The following is an 18330-nucleotide window of genomic DNA, read 5'->3' as shown; positions in this document are numbered from 1 at the left end:
TTAGGTGACATCAGCCTGATGGGCAGCACCTGGTGTCCTGGGGCCCACGGCCCGCCACAGCGCTCCCTGCACGTCGCGGTTCCGCAGTGTGTAGATGGCCGGGTAGAGCAGGGGGGTGAGGTTGATGTAGATGAGCGAGACTAGCTTGTCCTCCTCCAGGGAGCGGCTGCGCAGGGGCCGGGCGTACGTGGCCGTGGCACAGCCGTAGTGCAGCACGGCCACCGTCAGGTGAGACGCCACGGTGCTGAAGGCCTTGCGGCGGCCCGCGGCCCCGCCAACCCCGAGGATGACCACCAGCACCCGGGTGTAGGAGAGCAGGATGAGGGCCAGCGGCAGCACCAGCAGCAGCAGGCAGGCCGCCAGCAGGGCGCGCTCCTGCAGGTCCCGGTCGCCGCAGGCCAGCACCAAGACCGCCGGGAGGTCACAGAAGACATGGTTGACCAGGCCCCCATGGCAGAAGGGCAGCTGGAATATGGCTGTGGTGAGGCCCAAGGCCAGGAGAGAGCCCCCCAGGCCACAGCAGGCCAGGAGGCACCAGCAGAGCCCCGCGGTCATGAGCTGGGGGTAGTAGAGGGGGTGGCAGATGGCCAGGTAGCGGTCCAGGGCCATGGCCGCCAGCAACAGGCACTCGGAGCCCCCCAGTGCCACAAAGAGGCCCATCTGGGCGGCGCAGGTGGAGGGGCCCACCGCCTGGCCCTCGGGCGGCAGGAGGAAGCCGGCCAGCATGGGCGGGGTCAGCACCAACGTATAGGCCACCTCCACGGCAGACAGGGCCCCCAGGAAGAAGTACATGGGGGTGTGCAGGGCGGCGTCCACCACAGCCAAGCCCACGATCAGCAGGTTCCCCGTCAGCGTGGCCAGATAGAGAGGCAGGAGGAGGGCAAAGAGCAGCGCCCGGAGCTCTGGGGGCCACCCCGAGAAGCCCAGGATCACGAACTCCCATGGGGCGCTCCAGTTGGATGTGGGCCAGTGGCTCATCGTTGGGACCTGGGCAAGGAGCAGTGGGGCCTTCTCTTCTTGGCTTGTCCCACTGCCTTCCCTGGCCCGTCCATTGCTTCCCCTTCCTGCACCCACCCTAGGGATGCAGCGCTTTCTCCCCAACCCAGCGTCTCCCACCTCATTTCCTGCAGCCCAGCGTCCTCCAGGAAGTCAAGACATTCGGAGCCACGGTCCACCCTCCCTTCTGGCCTCCTGTGCCCCACTGCACTTCCAGGCACCCAAGGGTCTCCTTCACACCTGCCCACTGCCCTCTGGCTCTATCCAGCCTTCTAAACCCCACACCACCTGTACCCTGGGGCCAGCCTCCCGGGTTCCAGCCTATGGTAATGACAACCCATATGGTGGGGCTGAACCCCGGACTGGAAGACTGAAGCAGTCCCCGTGTCCACCGGCTGAGCCTGAGCAGCATTAACGTCTCCAGTTCTCAGAGACCCCACCTTCCTCCCTTACACGAGGTCACAGCTCCCAGATCCCTGCTGATAAGACTTGTGTCCTCCTCTCTGACCTGCCACAGCCTCTGTGTTCTGTTGTCTTTATTTTCCATTTCTTTCTCTTGGCAGGACTTGGGACAAACCCCTGGTAGTCCCGGGCCTGTTGTTTCCCTCTGATGCAATTATAGGGGGAAAAAAAAACAGGCAGGGAAGATGGCCTGTCCCCTCTGCACTGTGATGAGACTTCCTGATTGACAGCATCCTGTTCTCTGACTTAAGTGAGTCCCCGATCTTTCTCACGACCCACTCCCTTCTCTTAGCAGCAGGCCCTAGGCATTCCACCAGCACTTCCAACCCAACCAGTCCTGAACTCACTGCATCACTTCAGACCCAAACTCCCTCTCCTTCTGTGGATGGAGCTGGTCCAGCACTGAAACTGGGAACCAGGAAGGCATGGCCAGTGAATTCCCTCTCCTGCTCCTTCAAGTCCAACAGGGCATCGTGCCCCGCTGAGCACTACTGACAGCCTCCAGAATCTTTTCTCCCCGGACTCCTGTTTTCTCTTCCCTGAATGATCCCAACAGAGCCTGCCTGGCCCTCCTGCTCCCGGCTGCGTCTCTCTAACCACTTTTTTGTACCACCAATGGGAATGACCCTTCGAAAGGATGGATATCAACTCTCCCTTCTTACCTTCAGGTTTAAGTCCACAAAGTCCTCAGCACAGTGTGCCATCCAGCTTCACGTCTTGCTCATTCAGGATGCCCTGGAGTCCCAGCATCATCTTCCTAAAAAAGATGGGAGGTTCCATTCTTCCTTCAAAGAGGAACTCACAAGTCACGTCCCTCGTGGGTGAAGACTCCTTGCCCCCAGGCAGGCTTGGTGTCATCCTCTCATTCCACGGTTATTATGGCAACACCACTCAATTCAGCCTCCTGGAAGCAAAGATTCGAGTTATCCTTGTTGCTGGGCCGAATGATTGTAAGTGAAGGAGTTAGTTACTCAAGCCTCATTTCTCCCACACGTTTGCCTCCGTGTCCCTATCACGTCCCTAACCTGGGTTTCTGGCCCTGGAACCACAGAGAGAGTCAGAGGCTCCACCCTTTTTCACAACACCCACTTGTCCCAACTTCTGTGGCCTGCTCTCTGCAAATGCTCCTGAACATTTGAAATCCACATTGTGGTTAATCTCAGGTGGGGTCCATGCAGTCAATCGTCTTCAAGGTCAATGTCGTTATTGTTCAGTTGCTAAGTCGTGTCCAGCTCTTTGTGACTCTGTGGACTGCAGCACGCCAGGATTCCCTGTCCTACACTGTCTCCTGGAGTTTGTTCAGTTTCACATCCATTGATGAATTTGGTCCACTGATGAGTTGGTGATGCTATCTGACCATCTTATCCTCTGCCACCCTCTTCTCCTTTTGCCTTCAATCTTTCCCAGCATCAGGGTCTTTCCCAATGAGTCATCTCTTCATCAGGGCAATGCCCCCCACCCCCCGAAAAAAAAACCCTACTAGAATCATTGTTCATCTCCCCACCCCAGTACCAAAGGTCAAGTCAGAAAAACAAACATTAATGCATAAAACAAACAAAAATGCATATATGTGGGATCTAGAAAAATGGTACAGATGAACCTGTTTGCAAGAAATAGAGACACAGATGTAGAGAACAAATGTATGGATGCTAAGAGGGTAAGGGAGGTGGGTTGACTTGAGGGATTGGGATTGACATATATACACTAATATGTATAAAACAACAAACTAATGAGAACCTACTGTATAGCACAGGGAATTCTACTCAGTGCTCTGTGGTGATCTAAATGAGAAGGAAATCCAAAAAAGTATGCATATATGTATATATATAACTGGTTCATTTCGCTGTACAGCAGAAACTAACACAACATGTTAAAGCAACTATAACCAAATTTTTTTTTGAAAAAAGGGTCAGTTGTTCTGCCATCTGAAATAGCTCAGCTGGAAGTCCATCACCTCCACTAGCTTTGTTCATAGTGATGCTTCCTAAGGCCCACTTGACTTCACTTTCCAGTATGTCTGGCTCTAGGTGAGTGATCCCACCATTGTGGTTATCTGGGTCATGCAGATCTTTTTTTTAGTTCTTCTGTGTATTCTTGCCACCTCTTCTTACATCTTCTGCTTCTGTTAGGTCCATACCATTTCTGTTCTTTATTGTGCCCATCTTTGCATGAAACGTTCCCCTGGTATCTCTAATTTTCTTGAAGAGGTCTCTAGTCTTCCCACTCTTGTTTTCCTCCATTTCTTTGCATTGATCACTGAGAAAGGCTTTCTTATCTCTCCTTGCTATTCTTTGGAACTCTGCATTCAAATGGGTATATCTTTCCTTTTCTCCTTTGCCTTTCACTTCTCTTCTTTTCTCAGCTATTTGTAAGGCCTCCTCATTTTGCCTTTTTTGTATTTCTTTTTCTTGGGGATGGTCTTGATTCCTGCCTCCTGTACAATGTCATGAATCTCTGGTCACTCTGTCTATCAGATCTAATCCCTTGAACCTGTTTGTCACTGTCACTGTATAATTATAAGGGATTTAATTTAGGTCATACCTGAATGGTCTAGTGGTTTTTTCTACTTTCTTCAATTTCAGTCTGAATCTGGCAAGAAGGAGTTTATGATCTGAGCCACAGTCAGCTCCTGGTCTTGTTTTTGCTGACTTTACAGAGTCTCTCCATCTTCAGCTGTGAAGAATATAATCAATCTGATTTAGGTATTGACCATCTGGTGATGTCCATGTGTACAGTCTCCTATTGTGTTGTTGAAAGAGGGTGTTTGCTATGACCAGTGTGTCCTCTGGGCAAAACTCTTGAGGAAACAATGAGAATGGTGAGACACTTTATTTTGAGGGGCTCCAAAATCACTGCAGATGGTGACTGCAGCCATGAAATTAAAAGACACTTGTTCCTTGGAAGAAAAGCTATGACCAACCTAGACAGCATATTAAAAAGCAAAGGTCCATCTAGTCAAAGCTATGGTTTTTCCAGTAGTCAAGTATGAATGTGAGAGTTGGACTATAAAGGAAGCTGAGCACTGAAGAATTGATGCTTTTGAATCATGGCGTTGGAGAAGACTCTTCGAGAGTCCCTTGGACTGCAAGGAGATCCAACCAATCCATCCTAAAGGAAATCAGTCCTGAATTCTCATCAGAAGGACGGATGCTGATCCAGTACTTTGGCCACCTGATGCAAAGAACTGACTCATTTGAAAAGACCCTGATGCTGGGAAAGATTGAGAGCAGGAGGAGAAGGGGATGACAGAGGATGAGATGGTTGGATGGCATCACTGACTCGATGGACATGGGTTTAGTAAGCTCTGGGAGTTGGTTATGGACAGGGAAGCCTGGCGTGCTGCAGTCCATGGGGTTGCAAAGAGTCAGACACAACTGAATGACTGAACTGAACTCAACTGTCCTGCCATCTCAACAAGAGACACATTCTTCCTCCTCTCTTCTCTCTCCATACACTCCCAGTTTTTAAAATGTCACCTCTTTGAAGGCTAATTCAAGCTCACCTTTCCCAAGGAGCCCTACCTGGCTGGGTCCAATCACTGCTCCAAGGCAATTACGTATGTTAAGAGCACAGCAGACATCCGTTGACACATATCAAACCACCTGGTCAGGCTGATTCTGATGTGGACACTCCAGCATCCCTGAGCTGTCTCTTCATATCTAACCAGTGTTTCCTCTTCTCCTGCCTGAGGTCACTTTATAGAATCCAGACCAACAGCCAGCACTCTGTGAACCATGAAATCCATGACCATCCACTAAGCTGGTCACAACGTGTCCCTGTCTGTTTCCTCACCCCTAACATAACAGAGTTGGACCAGATGGTCTTGAAAGTTCCTTCCTGTTCTGATACTATATGGTTCTATCAAAAGAAGTGTTTGTGCTTATGCTTTTACTCCCAAACAGAGCCATTTTTTAAAAGATATTTTGATGTTTCAGGAATCCATAGAGAAGTTGTAAGAGGTCAGTCTGATTTCGAATCAGTAAAGGAAACATAGTAGATGTCCATTTATGGATCTTAGAGGGGCCTTAGGCCAGTGTACTCATCAATATAGCTTTACTTAGCTACACCCATGTGTCTGTGTGGCCATTTGCACACTTGAGTGCCATGCCTTTTTGGACATGTTCTCCCTCATCATTCAATTTTGGGGGGCGGTGCTCAGATAACAGGGCTGTGGTGGGGGAGAGGAAGGAGGTCTGCTTTCTAGTCCTCTCTGTGATGCTGCCCAAGTCACGTCTTTTCTCTGTGGTCTGAGAGTACCCCCAGGTATCAGGGTCTAGTTCCTTTGTCCTCTTGAAGCCAGGATGGTGTGAGGACACACATCAGGCGTCTCGTTTCGCTGGTGGAGAGAGCCCAGAGAGAGTTTTGAACCTTTGGGAGCCCCAGTGGCCTTCCCCAACCCCAGAGAATGGTTTTCATGATGGATGGCAAGTGTCTGGCACAGCAGTCCCGCTATAGCAGGTGGCATTGGAAAAAATACCAGAACATCAAGAAAAGCTTCGTCCTGTCATTTGCTTGCTGCTGCCTGCGTATCTGGCACATGCAGCCCCGTTGAAGCGCTCTGGATGGGGAGTCACCTGGAGAGGTGGGGAAAGCTGTGGAGAGAGGAGAGGCTGCACGTGGACCGGGGCAGCAGCACGTGCCATGGGTCAGTCAGCATTGCCTCTGCCGTCTGCTTTGATTCTGAGATGGGAAATGCCGGCAAGCTGGGGCCCGGGCCTCTCTTCCCCAACCCCTGGCTCCAGCTCTTCCTCCACCGTCTCCTGGAAAGTTGTCCAGAGACCCTGACCCTGCCTGACTCTTCACTGGCTCCCCGCTACATCATTCCCTGCAAACACAGATGGGCGTGAGGGACGGCATCGAAGTCACCACTGTGGGGGCGCTGTTACTGCTATTTGTTGAGTCCTCATGAGGGGCAGGCTGTATCCTCAGTGCTCAGCGTGCACTGTTTAATATTCATGAGACCACCATGGAGCCATAATCATCATCATTACTGCTTATATACAGGGAAGGAGGCTGAGACTCACAGACAGTGAGCTGCTGAAGGGGTCACACAGTGTCCTCTGGAATCAGGATCTGTCCCCCGGGGCTGGCTGATTGCAGTCTGTGCTCTTCAATGGGGGCATCCACTCTTCTCTGGGGCTCTCACCTGTCCCCCATCCCCCACAAAGAGGGGAAATAGAAAGGCACAGAAGGAGGAAGGAAACAGCAGACCCAGAGGCTAAGACCAGAAATGGGCAGGGCTGCACCTGCCAAGGGGCCGCAGATGGGTGAGCAGTGAAAACGTGTTGCTCGGCCGTGTCCCCAGCTCAGGGCGTTCACCAGGCTCTGGGCTCACAGAGAGAGATGGAGCAGAGAGAAAGAGAGGGAGAGATGGAGAAACAGAGACAAAGAGGGGAAAATGGGAAGAGATAGAGAGAGGGGAGAGAAAGAGAGATGCAGAGACAGACACAGAGGGAGACAGAGCCAGAGACAGGGAGAGACAGAGAACCTCCTACATCCCCAGCTTTCTGGACCTAGATTCACCCCCTCACCACCCCCATCAGGGTTTTCTCTCCACTGCAAGCATGGATTTCAGGTGTTGAATTCTAGCACGAGCTTGGGACTCAGTCCCCGCCACCCGCACCCACGAGGTGCCCTCTTCCCTGACATCCCAGGAGAAGAGACTAGAATGTGGAGACTGATCTAGAGAAGCCCAGACCCCAAATTCCAGCTGCATTCAATCCTTAGCTACTTGGCTGGCTGGGTGTATGGCCCACCCTCTGACCCTTTGCCATGATCTTAGCCATGACTCCTGACGGAGGGAGCGATCCAGTTGGGGTCGTGCAGAAAGGGGCTCAGATTCTGGTTGGAAGAAGCACAAGTTCCAATCATCACAGTGTGGACCCAGCCCACCTTTCTGGCCTCCTCTCCAACATCCTTTGTCCCTGCCTTTTATTCACAAGTCCCCCCCCCCCCGCCCCGCCCCAGCCACCTGCACGTGCCCTGGCCACTCCGACCTCCCTGACCTCACACATCCTTCTCCGGGTCAGAATATCCTTTCCCCACCTGGAAATCTACTCATTCAAGGCCAGGATCAAACAGCAGCTCCTCTGCAAATAAAAATGCTGGGGTAGCAGCGGAGACTGTAGAGGGGTTTTGTAGGAAGTGACGCACCTACAGCCTCCACCTCCTCATTTTCCCTCTTCTCTCATCATCATCCAACTTCTGTTCCCAGGGACTCTCAACAAGAAACGGGACGCTTAATAGGTTTCCCAGGGCCCACTTAAGGGTCTGGCTGGATCCAAAGCCTCAGGGCCTCATTAGTGATCTTCTCCGCCTGCTGGGGCACCTAAGGAGCTTGATGGTCTCAGAAGGCTGGAGAGGGAATTGGGACCTGGAACTGGGGTAGTCCTGAGAAAGGCTGAAATTGCTGGGCCAAGGGGACAGGAAGCCACCACCCTGACGCGATCAAGAGACTGTCTGCTGCAAGAGCTGCGGGTAGACTTGAACCCAGGGGGATGAACAGCCCAAAGCAGCTTGGCAGATGGCTCCCTGGAGAGAAGAGAGGGAGGTTCCTGCTCACTCCATGTTTCCCCAAAGTTTGAACCAAGGGGCGGCCAGGAGACTGAAGATCTCAGGATGGGCTGACTGGTGTAACTGGTGGGGGCAGACATTGTCATCCTTATCCACATCCTCAGCATCACCACCACCATCCCATGCTCAGCATCAGCAGCTCTGGATAGCAGAATCCAGCTACACAGGCTTCTTGTGTTCTTCTGCCCACATACACAGAAAATCATAGCACTGCAGAATACATGGTCTTCTATCCTGCTGTTCCCAGTTAACACTGAGTTACATACATTTCCCATGTTGCTACCTATTTTTGTAACTAAGGGTTAATTTTACTTCTTTTTAAAAATACAAAATACTTGGCTCAAATTTCAAAGGGTATACAAGAATACAGTTTGCCCCCTGCAAGAACCCTGACTCCAAACTCACACAATGGCAATGGATTTTTATCAGATTCCTATTTCTCCTCACAGAGATCTAGGTACATACACATACATGTGTGTTATTTACTCTTCAAGATTTTTCTGACCATTTTAAAAGTCTTTATTAAATTTGTTACATTACTGCTTCTGTTTTATGTTTTGGTTTTTGGCCATGAGGCATGGGGGATCTTAGCTCCCAGATCAGGGATTGAACCCGCATTGGAAGGCAAAATCTTTAACCACTGGACCACTAGGGGAAGTCCCTGATTTACTCTTTTTGATTGACAAAACACAAGCGCTGTCCTCAAACTATTATGTATATGGTCTTCTTTTGTTTAGCAATGTATCTTGGAAATCATCCTGTATTGGTAAAATTTTAGTTTACTGAATAAACTAAACCCTGAAGACTCCACACAAAAACTAATACAGCTAGGAAATTAATTCAGCAAATTAGTAGGATACAAGATTGATAAATATAAATCTGTTTCATTTCTTTATACCAACAATGAAATATCAGAAAGAGAAAGAAAAAAAAACCCCACCCATTTAAAATACCTACCAATAAACCTAACCAAGGAGGTGAAAGATCTACATCCTGAAAAGTATAAAACACTGATAAAGAAAACTGAAGATGTTTCAAAGAAATAAAAAGATATACCATGCTCTTGGATTGGAAGAATTAATATTGTTAAAGTGGCCATACTACCCAAAGCAATCTACAGATTTAATGCATCTCCTATCAAAATAACCCATGAAACTTTCCAGAGAACTAGAACAAATAATCCTAAAATGTATATGCGACCACAAAAGATCCAGAATTGCCAAAGCATTCCTGAGGAAAAAGAATAAACCTGAAGGCATAACCCGCCAAGCTTTCAGACAATACTACAAAGCTACAGTAATCGATTTAATTTGTATTTAATACACCTAACCTACTAAACTTCACAGCTTACTCGAGCCTGCCTTAACACCGAGCCTGCCTTAACACACTCAGAGCAGTCACATTAGCCTGCAGTTGGGTGAAATCATCTAACACAAAGCTTATTTTATAATAAATGCTGAATATCTCATATAATTGATTGAATGCTCTACTGAAAGTGAAAACCAGAACGGTGTCTGTGTCCAGAATGGTTGTAAGTGTATTGATCATTTACCATCATGATTGTGAATGCGTGGCTGACTGGGAGCTGTGGCTCACTGCCACTGTCCAGCATCATGAAAGAGTATCACACTGCATATTGCTAGCCTGGGAAAAGATCAAAATTCTGCAGACCGCGTATTGCTTTCACACCATGGTAGAGTTAGAAAATGGTAAATCAAACCATGATATGTCAGAGACCATCTGTAAACCTACAATTAACATGTTAATCTAAGACAATCTAGCGTGGATTACTACCTACCTAATTCGGTAGGATGCAAAAACACTCTGACAATAAACCTGCCTCCTCTATCACATCCTTTGTGCTATTTTTTGCCAAACAAATTACATCTGGAAGGAAATCTGTCCCTACAAATTACCGTCTCAAGTTCCATGTTCACCTGGTGGATCCCTTTGGGCCAGAGACTTTATCAGATCAGTGAGGGAGCACAGTCCTCCCAGCCCCCAGGACCAACAGAGCGCTTTTGCCCAGTGGGTCATGGTGGAGATCTCGATGCTGGGAAAACTCAACTCCACACTTTGACACCAGGGGGCGGAGCTCTGCGCTGTTCTAGGGGGAGGAGGCATTTCCTCCAGATGCGGAAATTAGAGACCTGGAAGGATCCCATTGCTTTAAAATGTACCTGGGGAACTCCCCTGGTGGTCCAGTGCCATCCCTGATCAGGGAACTAGATCACACGTGCCGGCACCAAGAACCTGCATTCCACAACTCTCACGCCACAGCTAAAGATCCTGCAGGCTGCAAGGGAGATCGAAGATCCTGAACGTGCTGCAACTAAGACCCGGAGCAGTCAAAATAAATAAATATTTTTAAAAATCTTGTTACAAATAAATAAAATAAAATAACTGTATCTGGGATTAAACTGATGGGTATGACTGAGTGATAACAATGAGAGGTCAATGGCATCGACTGGTTTTACTACTCGAAGCTCCTGTCTAAACCAGTGGGACATCATGCCCTCCCAGGACAAACCCCGGAACACAACTGGTGGGTAGTTTAGCCCTACAATCAGCAGAGGCCAAATCATCTATGATAACATCTACAAAAGCTGATTAGCACACCCCTTCACGCTCCCAGACTTCACACCCCCATCATACACAGCAGCCCAAGACAACCGGGATCTGCCTCTTGTGGGAGGAGCCACTCCTGTTCCCATTTTGCAGATGGGGAAAGGAGACCCAAAGTTTGAGCGGAAAGCAGTTACATCTCAGCAGAGACCATCCCGGGAGAGGACCGGAGCCAGATGTCTGTGCCTGAACTCTCACCTTCCGCTTTACTCCTGAACTGTGCATGTGCTCCAGCTGGCGGGGCTTCCTCGGGCTCTCAAGTCTTCCCCACGCCTCTCAGGGGGACACCGCCATTCCCCTCAACCCGCCAACTCAGTCCTTCCTTTCCAGGGGCTTTGGAATTCTCTCCAGGGAGCATTGACCTGGGGGTGACATAGAGGTCTTCCGGGCACAGGTCTTGAGGCTGGAACTCTCGCCTTCATCTCGGTCTTGGGGCGGGTCTATGGCATCAGGGAGAAGAGGGTTCAGTCCTTTTGAAACCGAGGGCAGTCTTCAGATCCATTAAACTATAACTTGCTTAATAAATAATCAACTGTACCCTGACTTCAGCATCCAGCTGGCTTTAACTGTTGCTACGAAAGACGTGAACATCCTCCAAGCGGTCTAAACAATAAGATGTTTGCTCAAGTTGTTTCTCAGGGACTTGAAGCCACGGGTTAAGACCGGTTAAGCCCACGTACCCGCCACGTGGGGACGCGCAAGCGTGCCTTCCGAAGTCAGAGAGCCACGAGCTCCACCTGCAGAACGTGCTGGAGCCGCCCGTCGGCTTCCAGGAAGCCGGAAGCTCAGCCGCGCCTGCGCAGTACTGCGATGATCTCACCTTTACCTTCTCTCCAATCACCTTCCGCCACGTGCCTCCCCACGCCGCAGTTTTATCCCACAAATATCCCAAGCCCCGTCCCTTCAAGCAGGTGAGTCGAGATTTGTTTTCTTCCCCGGAGGCCTCGTGAATAATAACACTTTTCTTTGCAGTGTGCCTCGCATTTTGCTGTTTGGCCTGTTGTGCATCCGGAAAACGAAGAACTTCCCCCAAGACCCTTTGCTACCCGAACCCTGATCCCTTTCTGGGGAGAGAGGAGCCCAGGCCTCGGGCAGGGGCCGCCCAAAGGCCCCAGCACCAGGGGGCTCACAGCCCAGCACTCAGGGCCTGGGAGGAGGAGGAGGAGACCAGCATGGGGAGCCCAGCGAAAATCCCTGCTCTCCAGCCCTGAGTAGTCCCGGGGGCAAAGGTTTCAGCCCCTGGAACCCAGAGGCCAGCTTGCAAACCTCATTAACGTCCCTGGTCTTCAGTGGCCCCTCACTTATCACCTCCTTCAGACCCTTGCTTCATTCACAGCAGGTTGTTAGCCCAAAGGATGCTCACGACTGGAGTGTCCCCAGGTCCCCAACACGGAGGGGGCCCACCTGGAGAGGGGGAAAGTGAAAAGGGAAAGGGAAGTCGCTCAGTCATGTCCGACTCTTTGCGACCCCATGAATCACAGCACGCCAGGCCTCCCTGTCCATCACCAACTCCCGGAGTTCACTCAGACTCACATCCATCGAGTCAGTGATGCCATCCAGCCATCTCATCCTCTGTCGTCCCCTTCTCCTACTGCCCCCAATCCCTCCCAGCATCAGAGTCTTTTCCAGTGAGTCAACTCTTTGCATGAGGTGGCCAAAGTACTGGAGTTTCAGCTTCAGCATCATTCCTTCCAAAGAAATCCCAGGGCTGATCTCCTTCAGAATGGACTGGTTGGATCTCCTCGCAGTCCAAGGGACTCTCAAGAGTCTTCTCCAACACCACAGTTCAAAAGCATCAATTCTTTGGCGCTCAGCCTTCTTCACAGTCCAACTCTCACATCCATACATGACCACAGGAAAAAACCATAGCCTTGACTAGACGGACCTTAGTCGGCAAAGTAATGTCTCTGCTTTTGAATATGCTATCTAGGTTGGTCATAACTTTTCTTCCAAGGAGTAAGCATCTTTTAATTTCATGGCTGCACTCACCATCTGCAGTGATTTTGGAGCCCCCCAAAATAAAGTCTGACACTGTTTCCACTGTTTCCCCATCTATTTCCCATGAAGTGATGAGACCAGATGCCATGATCTTCGTTTTCTGAATGTTGAGCTTTAGGCCAACTTTTTCACTCTCCTCTTTCACTTTCATCAAGAGGCTTTTTAGTTCCTCTTCACTTTCTGCCATAAGGGTGGTGTCATCTGTATATCTGAGGTTATTGATATTTCTCCTGGCAATCTTGATTCCAGCTTGTGTTTCTTCCAGTCCAATGTTTCTCATGATGTATTCTGCATATAAGTGAAATAAGCAGGGTGACAGTATACAGCCTTGATGTACTCCTTTTCCTATTTGGAACCAGTCTGTTGTTCCATGTCCAGTTCTAACTGTTGCTTCCTGACCTGCATACAGATTTCTCAAGAGGCAGGTCAGATGGTCTGGTATTCCCATCTCTTTCAGAATTTTCCACAGTTTATTGTGAGCCACATAGTCAAAGGCTTTGGCATAGTCAATAAAGCAGAAATAGATGTTTTCCTGGAACTGTCTTGCTTCTTCCATGATCCAGCGGATGTTGGCAATTTGATCTCTGGTTCCTCTATCTTTTCTAAACCCAGCTTGAACATCAGGAAGTTCATGGTTCACATATTGCTGAAGCCTGGCTTGGAGAATTTTGAGCATTACTTTACTACCGTGTGAGATGAGTGCAATTGTGCAGTAGTTTGAGCATTCTTTGGCATTGCCTTTCTTTGGGATTGGAATGAAAACTGACCTTTTCCAGTCCTGTGGCCACTGCTGAGTTTTCCAAATTTGCTGGCATATTGAGTGCAGCACTTTCACTGCCTCATCTTTCAGGATTTGAAAGAGCTCCACTGGAATTCCATCACTCCACCAGCTTTGTTCGTAGCAATGCTTTCCAAGGCCCACTTGACTTCACATTCCAGGATGTCTGGCTCTAGATTAGTGATCACACCATCTTGATTCTCTGGGTCGTGAAGATGTTTTTTGTACAGTTCTTCTGTGTATTCTTGTCACCTCTTCTTAACATCTTCTGCTTCTGTTAGGTCCAGACCATTTCTGTCCTTTATTGAGCCCATCTTTGCATGAAATGTTCCCTTGGTATCTCTAATTTTCTTGAAGAGATCTCTAGTCTTTCCCATTCTGTTGTTTTCCTCTACTTCTTTGCATTGATCACTGAAGAAGGCTTTCTTATCTCTTCTTGCTATTCTCTGGAACTCTGCATTCAGATGCTTATATCTTTCCTTTTCTCCTTTGCTTTTCGCTTCTCTTCTTTTGACAGCTATTTGTAAGGCCTCCCCAGACAGCCATTTTGTTTTTTTGCATTTCTTTTCCATGGGGATGGTCTTGATCCCTGTCTCCTGTACAATGTCACGAACCTCATTCCATAGTTCATCAGGCACTCTATCTATCAGATCTAGACCCTTAAATCTATTTCTCACTTCCACTGTATAATCATAAGGGGTTTGATTTAGGTCATACCTGAATGGTCTAGCGGTTTTCCCTACTTTCTTCAATTTCAGTCTGAATTTGGTAATAAGGAGTTCATGATCTGAGCCACAGTCAGCTCCTGGTCTTTTTTTTTTTTTTTTTTTTTGACTGTATAGAGGTTCTCCTTCTTTGGCTGCAAAGAATATAATCAATCTGATTTCGGTGTTGACCATCTGGTGATGTCCATGTGTAGAGTCTTCTCTTGTGTTGTTGGAAAAGAGTGTTTGCTATGACCAGTGCATTTTCTTGGCAAAACTCTATTAGTCTTTGCCCTGCTTCATTCTGCATTCCAAAGCCAAATTTGCCTGTTACTCCAGGTGTTTCTTGACTTCCTACTTTTGCATTTCAGTCCCCTATAATGAAAAGGACATCCAACTCTTTGGGACCCCATGGACTGTAGCTTACAGGGTTCCTCCGTTCATGGGATTTTCCGAGCAAAGGTACTGGAGTGGGTTGCCATTTCCTCCTCCAGAGGGTCTTCCTGACCCAGGGATCGAACCCAGGTCTACCTGCACTGCAGGCAGATGCTTTACCCTTTGAACCACTAGAGAAGCTGGCTAGGGAGAAGGGGAACAATTCCATAATGAACGCGAGCTGGCGTTACAGTTCCGAGTTCTGCCGCCAGAGGGCAGGACTGCCCGCAGGTCCCGGGGGACCGCGGTGGTTTCCGCCCCAGGAAGCCGCCTTCCCCCGTGGGCTCATTTCTCCACCGAGAATCCTATGCACTCCTGCCCAGGGTGATCGGTGAGCCGCTCTGGAGCCTAGGCGTGCCAGTCACAGGTGACATAGTGATAGATGTCTTCTGTGAGGGGAAGAAGGACCCGAGAAGAGGGGGCCCCGGAGAGACCGGGTCGGGTCTGCTCAGCGCACTCAGTGCTGCTTCAAATTCACAAATACTATGAGTCCAGCTGTGTATGTCTGTGTGTGCTCAGTCGTGTCCGACTCTTTGCAACCCCCTGATCTGTAGCCCGCCAGGCTCCTCTGTCCATGAGATTCTCCAGGCAAGAATCCTGGAGTGGGTTGCCATGCCCTCCTGCAGGGATCTTCCCGACCCAGGGACTGAACCTAAATCTCTTTATTGACAGGCGGGTTCCTTACCAGTCCAGGTGAGCAGGGGGCAAAGGAGGTGGGAAAACATCCTGTGCTTCCTGAGAGGTCTTTCTGGAAACAAGGAGAAAGGAGTCCTGCCCACAACATAAGATTTTTTCACATTTCAGTTTATATCCCATGATGGTGAAACCCGCTTTTGGAAATAAAATAATAGCATCCTTGGCCTGTCCTCCTCAGATAACTGGGCATCATGCATCCCAAGTATGGTCAATGGAATTGATGGTTAACAAAAAGTACCGCTCTAGTGAAAAAAGCATACAGAGATCGCTGAAGGCCCAACGGCATTGAAGAGCTGCTGGCCAGGGACCTAAAAATCGTTGATTGTGTGCACCAGCAGGCTCACGGGGAAGACAGTTGTCTTTTCTGAGAAGCAGAATGTACAGGTCATATTGGTATGTTTAGATCGGCCAGTGTAGGATTATTTACGCTGTAAAAATTGGCAGGACTTCCTTGGTGGTCCAGTGGTTAAGACTCCGTGCTACTACTACAGGGGACATAGGTTTGATCCCTGGTCAGGGAAGATCCTGCATGCCACACAGCCCAGCCAAAAAAGAAAAGAAAATTGGCATTACCAATCAGGGTTCAGTTTATTCAGAGTCAGTTGTTGACACTCCGTGTCACACCCCGGCCACAGTGCAGGCGTGGCAACCATCTCACCTCCTGTAGGCTTCCCTGTTCCACCTGGGGCCCATTTCTTGTTGCCCGAGGTCTCCATCAGGGATGGTCACTCCAGGCCCCTGGTGCACCCCACCTGTGCAAGCTACACCCCTACCCTTGCTGGGCCTTCTTCTGCCAGCCCCAGGCTCTCTGCCCTTTCTGGCCCCCAGCTCCACCCCTGGCTCTTTTCCTGATGCCCAGGCATTCCCCCTCCGACCACCTGAAGGCAGATGTCACCATGGGCCAGCGCCTCTGGCTTGGATGGAATAGGGGGTCTCTCCAGACAATAGTTGGGATCTCTAGAGCTGGAGATACGGCTCCTGCTGCCCACAGGGCCCAGACAGCCCCATGGCCTGTGTCCCCCCACTGGACCCCACAGAACAGAGCTGTCAATGGACACATCACTTTAACCTCAAAACAATTTTAATAATCCAAAAAGAAGCAAGAGAGGGTACATGCCTGCCAGTGCTCTGATGCCCACGCCCAGCCCCTGATGCTGAGCCTGGGGAAGGGGGCCTCAGAAGTGGGTCTTGGGGGGGTGTTTACTGGGGTCGGGGAAGCCCCAGGTCCCCCCCCCCATAAGCCTGGGTGCTTCTCACAGAGCCACAGTCCTGCCTCCTGGGCTTCAGGGCTGCACCGCAGTGGCAGCCACATCATGCCACAGGAGGACAGCCAAAGTGAGGGAGGTGGTTTGCGACTGCCCGCTGGCCTCTGTTTTCTCCAGCTTGGGGACCTGGGGAAGAACAAGCAGGCTCCAGGTGTGCCTGGAAGGGTGCCCGCCCCAGCCAGCGCCCTGGTTCTCTGTGCAGGGCAGTTCCTGGGGAGAAGCCACAGACAGATCCCACGGGCTTGGAGCAGGTGTGGGGTTGGATCTCCGATGCCCCTCCAGACCTGTTCCCAGCTCCCTGCCACCCCCTTGTCTCTCCATCCTCTTGACTCTCAGGGCTGGACCAGTCCACCCTCATCCTGTCCCCTGTTCTTACCCATCCTTGCCCCCTGCCCCACCTTCCTTCTGTCCCATCATCTCTTTATTCCTGCCCCTCATCTGTCCTGACCAATCGCCTCTGTCGCTCAGGCCCGCTCCCTGTATGTCATGTCTATACCCTTCTTGGTGGCCCTCTGGCTCCCACCCTTGCTGTCTGCCTCCGCCCCTCTTCCCTGTCCTCCTCTCCCCAACCCCCAGTGAGAGGCTGTTGTGACCTTGGAGGAGGCTCTGCTGCAGGCTCTCCTGGGTTTTGGTTTCCGGGATGGGAGCGGCAGTGGCAGCGGGGCCGGGGGCAGCCGGGAGGAGCAGCAGCAGCAGGGTCAGCGGGCACCACATGGCTGGGCAGGCGGGGCGGCTAGGAGTGGGCGAGAGTGGGTGGTCAGAGGCCCCGCCCTTTGTCTCCCCGCTTCCACGGGCCTGGCGCCTCACTCACAGCTCTGTCACTCTTTGGCCCACGGGCCTGAGCGGTTCTCGCCTGTGGAGCCGATGCGCCTCTGAGCCCAGGCCGAGCTCCACTGCTGACCACGCCCCCTGGCCCCGCCCCTCAACTGTTACGCCCAACCCCAACTTGCTATGAATGCCACGCCCCCAGGGCAAAGCCATGCCCCAACTCCGGAAGCCCCGGGTTCATCTATAGTGTCCAATTTTTCGGTTGTTTAGCATGAGATTAAATCTATTTCCTGTTACTGTATCGTCGAAGGCACAGCTGTACTGTCTCTCTTCCCCCTCCACACCCTTTGCTCACAAGTCAGCGATTCAATGGCCGTTCACCAGTCTGGAAGGAACTATAACGGTTTTGAGTTTTTCAATATGAACCGGAGTTTATTTTTTGTCGTGATTACCTGTGGTGACCGGGGAGTCATCTTTTTCCCTTATGGCCCCCATATAACTAGGGAAACCTGTGACATTTTCATCACCACATATCATATGTCCCATCTAAACGGCTCAGGTGGTTGGATAACAAACCTGGACATAATTTGGGATGGAACAAGGATCCGCTGGTGAATTTTTGCCCTCAGGTGTAAGTGGTCTTGCATTAAGGTCTTTTGACCTACTTAAGAGAATTTAGAGATAAAACCTGGAGTTAACAGGCTCCAAGTTGAACATGGGTAAATATATGAAGTGGGCTTATGATGCAAGGGATGGGCGTGACCTAGCTTGACCACATACCTAGTGCTTGAGCCCAGGAGACAGAGTGAACAGTGAGCCAATGTGAGGGTCACACCTAACTCCTTGGTCACGCCTCCACCAGCAAGCAAGGCACAAATAATACACAGCGCACTCCATCCTGCAATGCGGAAGACCTGGGTTTGATCCCTGGGTGGGAAAGATCCCCTGGAGAAGGAAATGGCAACCCACTCCAGTACTCTTGCCTGGAAAATCCCATGGATGGAGGAGCCTGGTAGGCTACAGCCTATGG

General features: G+C 50.4%; 1 protein-coding gene and 1 long non-coding RNA gene across 2 annotated transcripts; both read right to left on the bottom strand.

The window, feature by feature from the left end:
- On the bottom strand, nucleotides 1-978 carry LOC120882922 (olfactory receptor 10AC1-like). The gene has a single exon (XM_040266744.1). The coding sequence runs from the start codon at nucleotides 976-978 to the stop codon at nucleotides 1-3; it is 978 nt and encodes a 325-aa protein (XP_040122678.1).
- Nucleotides 979-16330: 15352 nt separating this feature from the next.
- On the bottom strand, nucleotides 16331-17448 carry LOC120856236. The gene is made up of 2 exons (XR_005719408.1): nucleotides 17126-17448; nucleotides 16331-16658 (listed from the first exon to the last, which is right to left on the bottom strand). It is a non-coding gene; the product is annotated as an uncharacterized LOC120856236 (long non-coding RNA).
- Between the last annotated feature and the right edge of the window lie 882 nt (nucleotides 17449-18330).

Source organism: Oryx dammah, unplaced genomic scaffold (genome assembly GCF_014754425.2).
Source record: "Oryx dammah isolate SB20612 unplaced genomic scaffold, SCBI_Odam_1.1 HiC_scaffold_2, whole genome shotgun sequence".
Lineage (NCBI taxonomy): Eukaryota > Metazoa > Chordata > Mammalia > Artiodactyla > Bovidae > Oryx > Oryx dammah.
The sequence above is the reverse complement of the archived record's forward strand: the minus strand, read 5'-3'. Positions and strand labels throughout refer to the sequence as shown.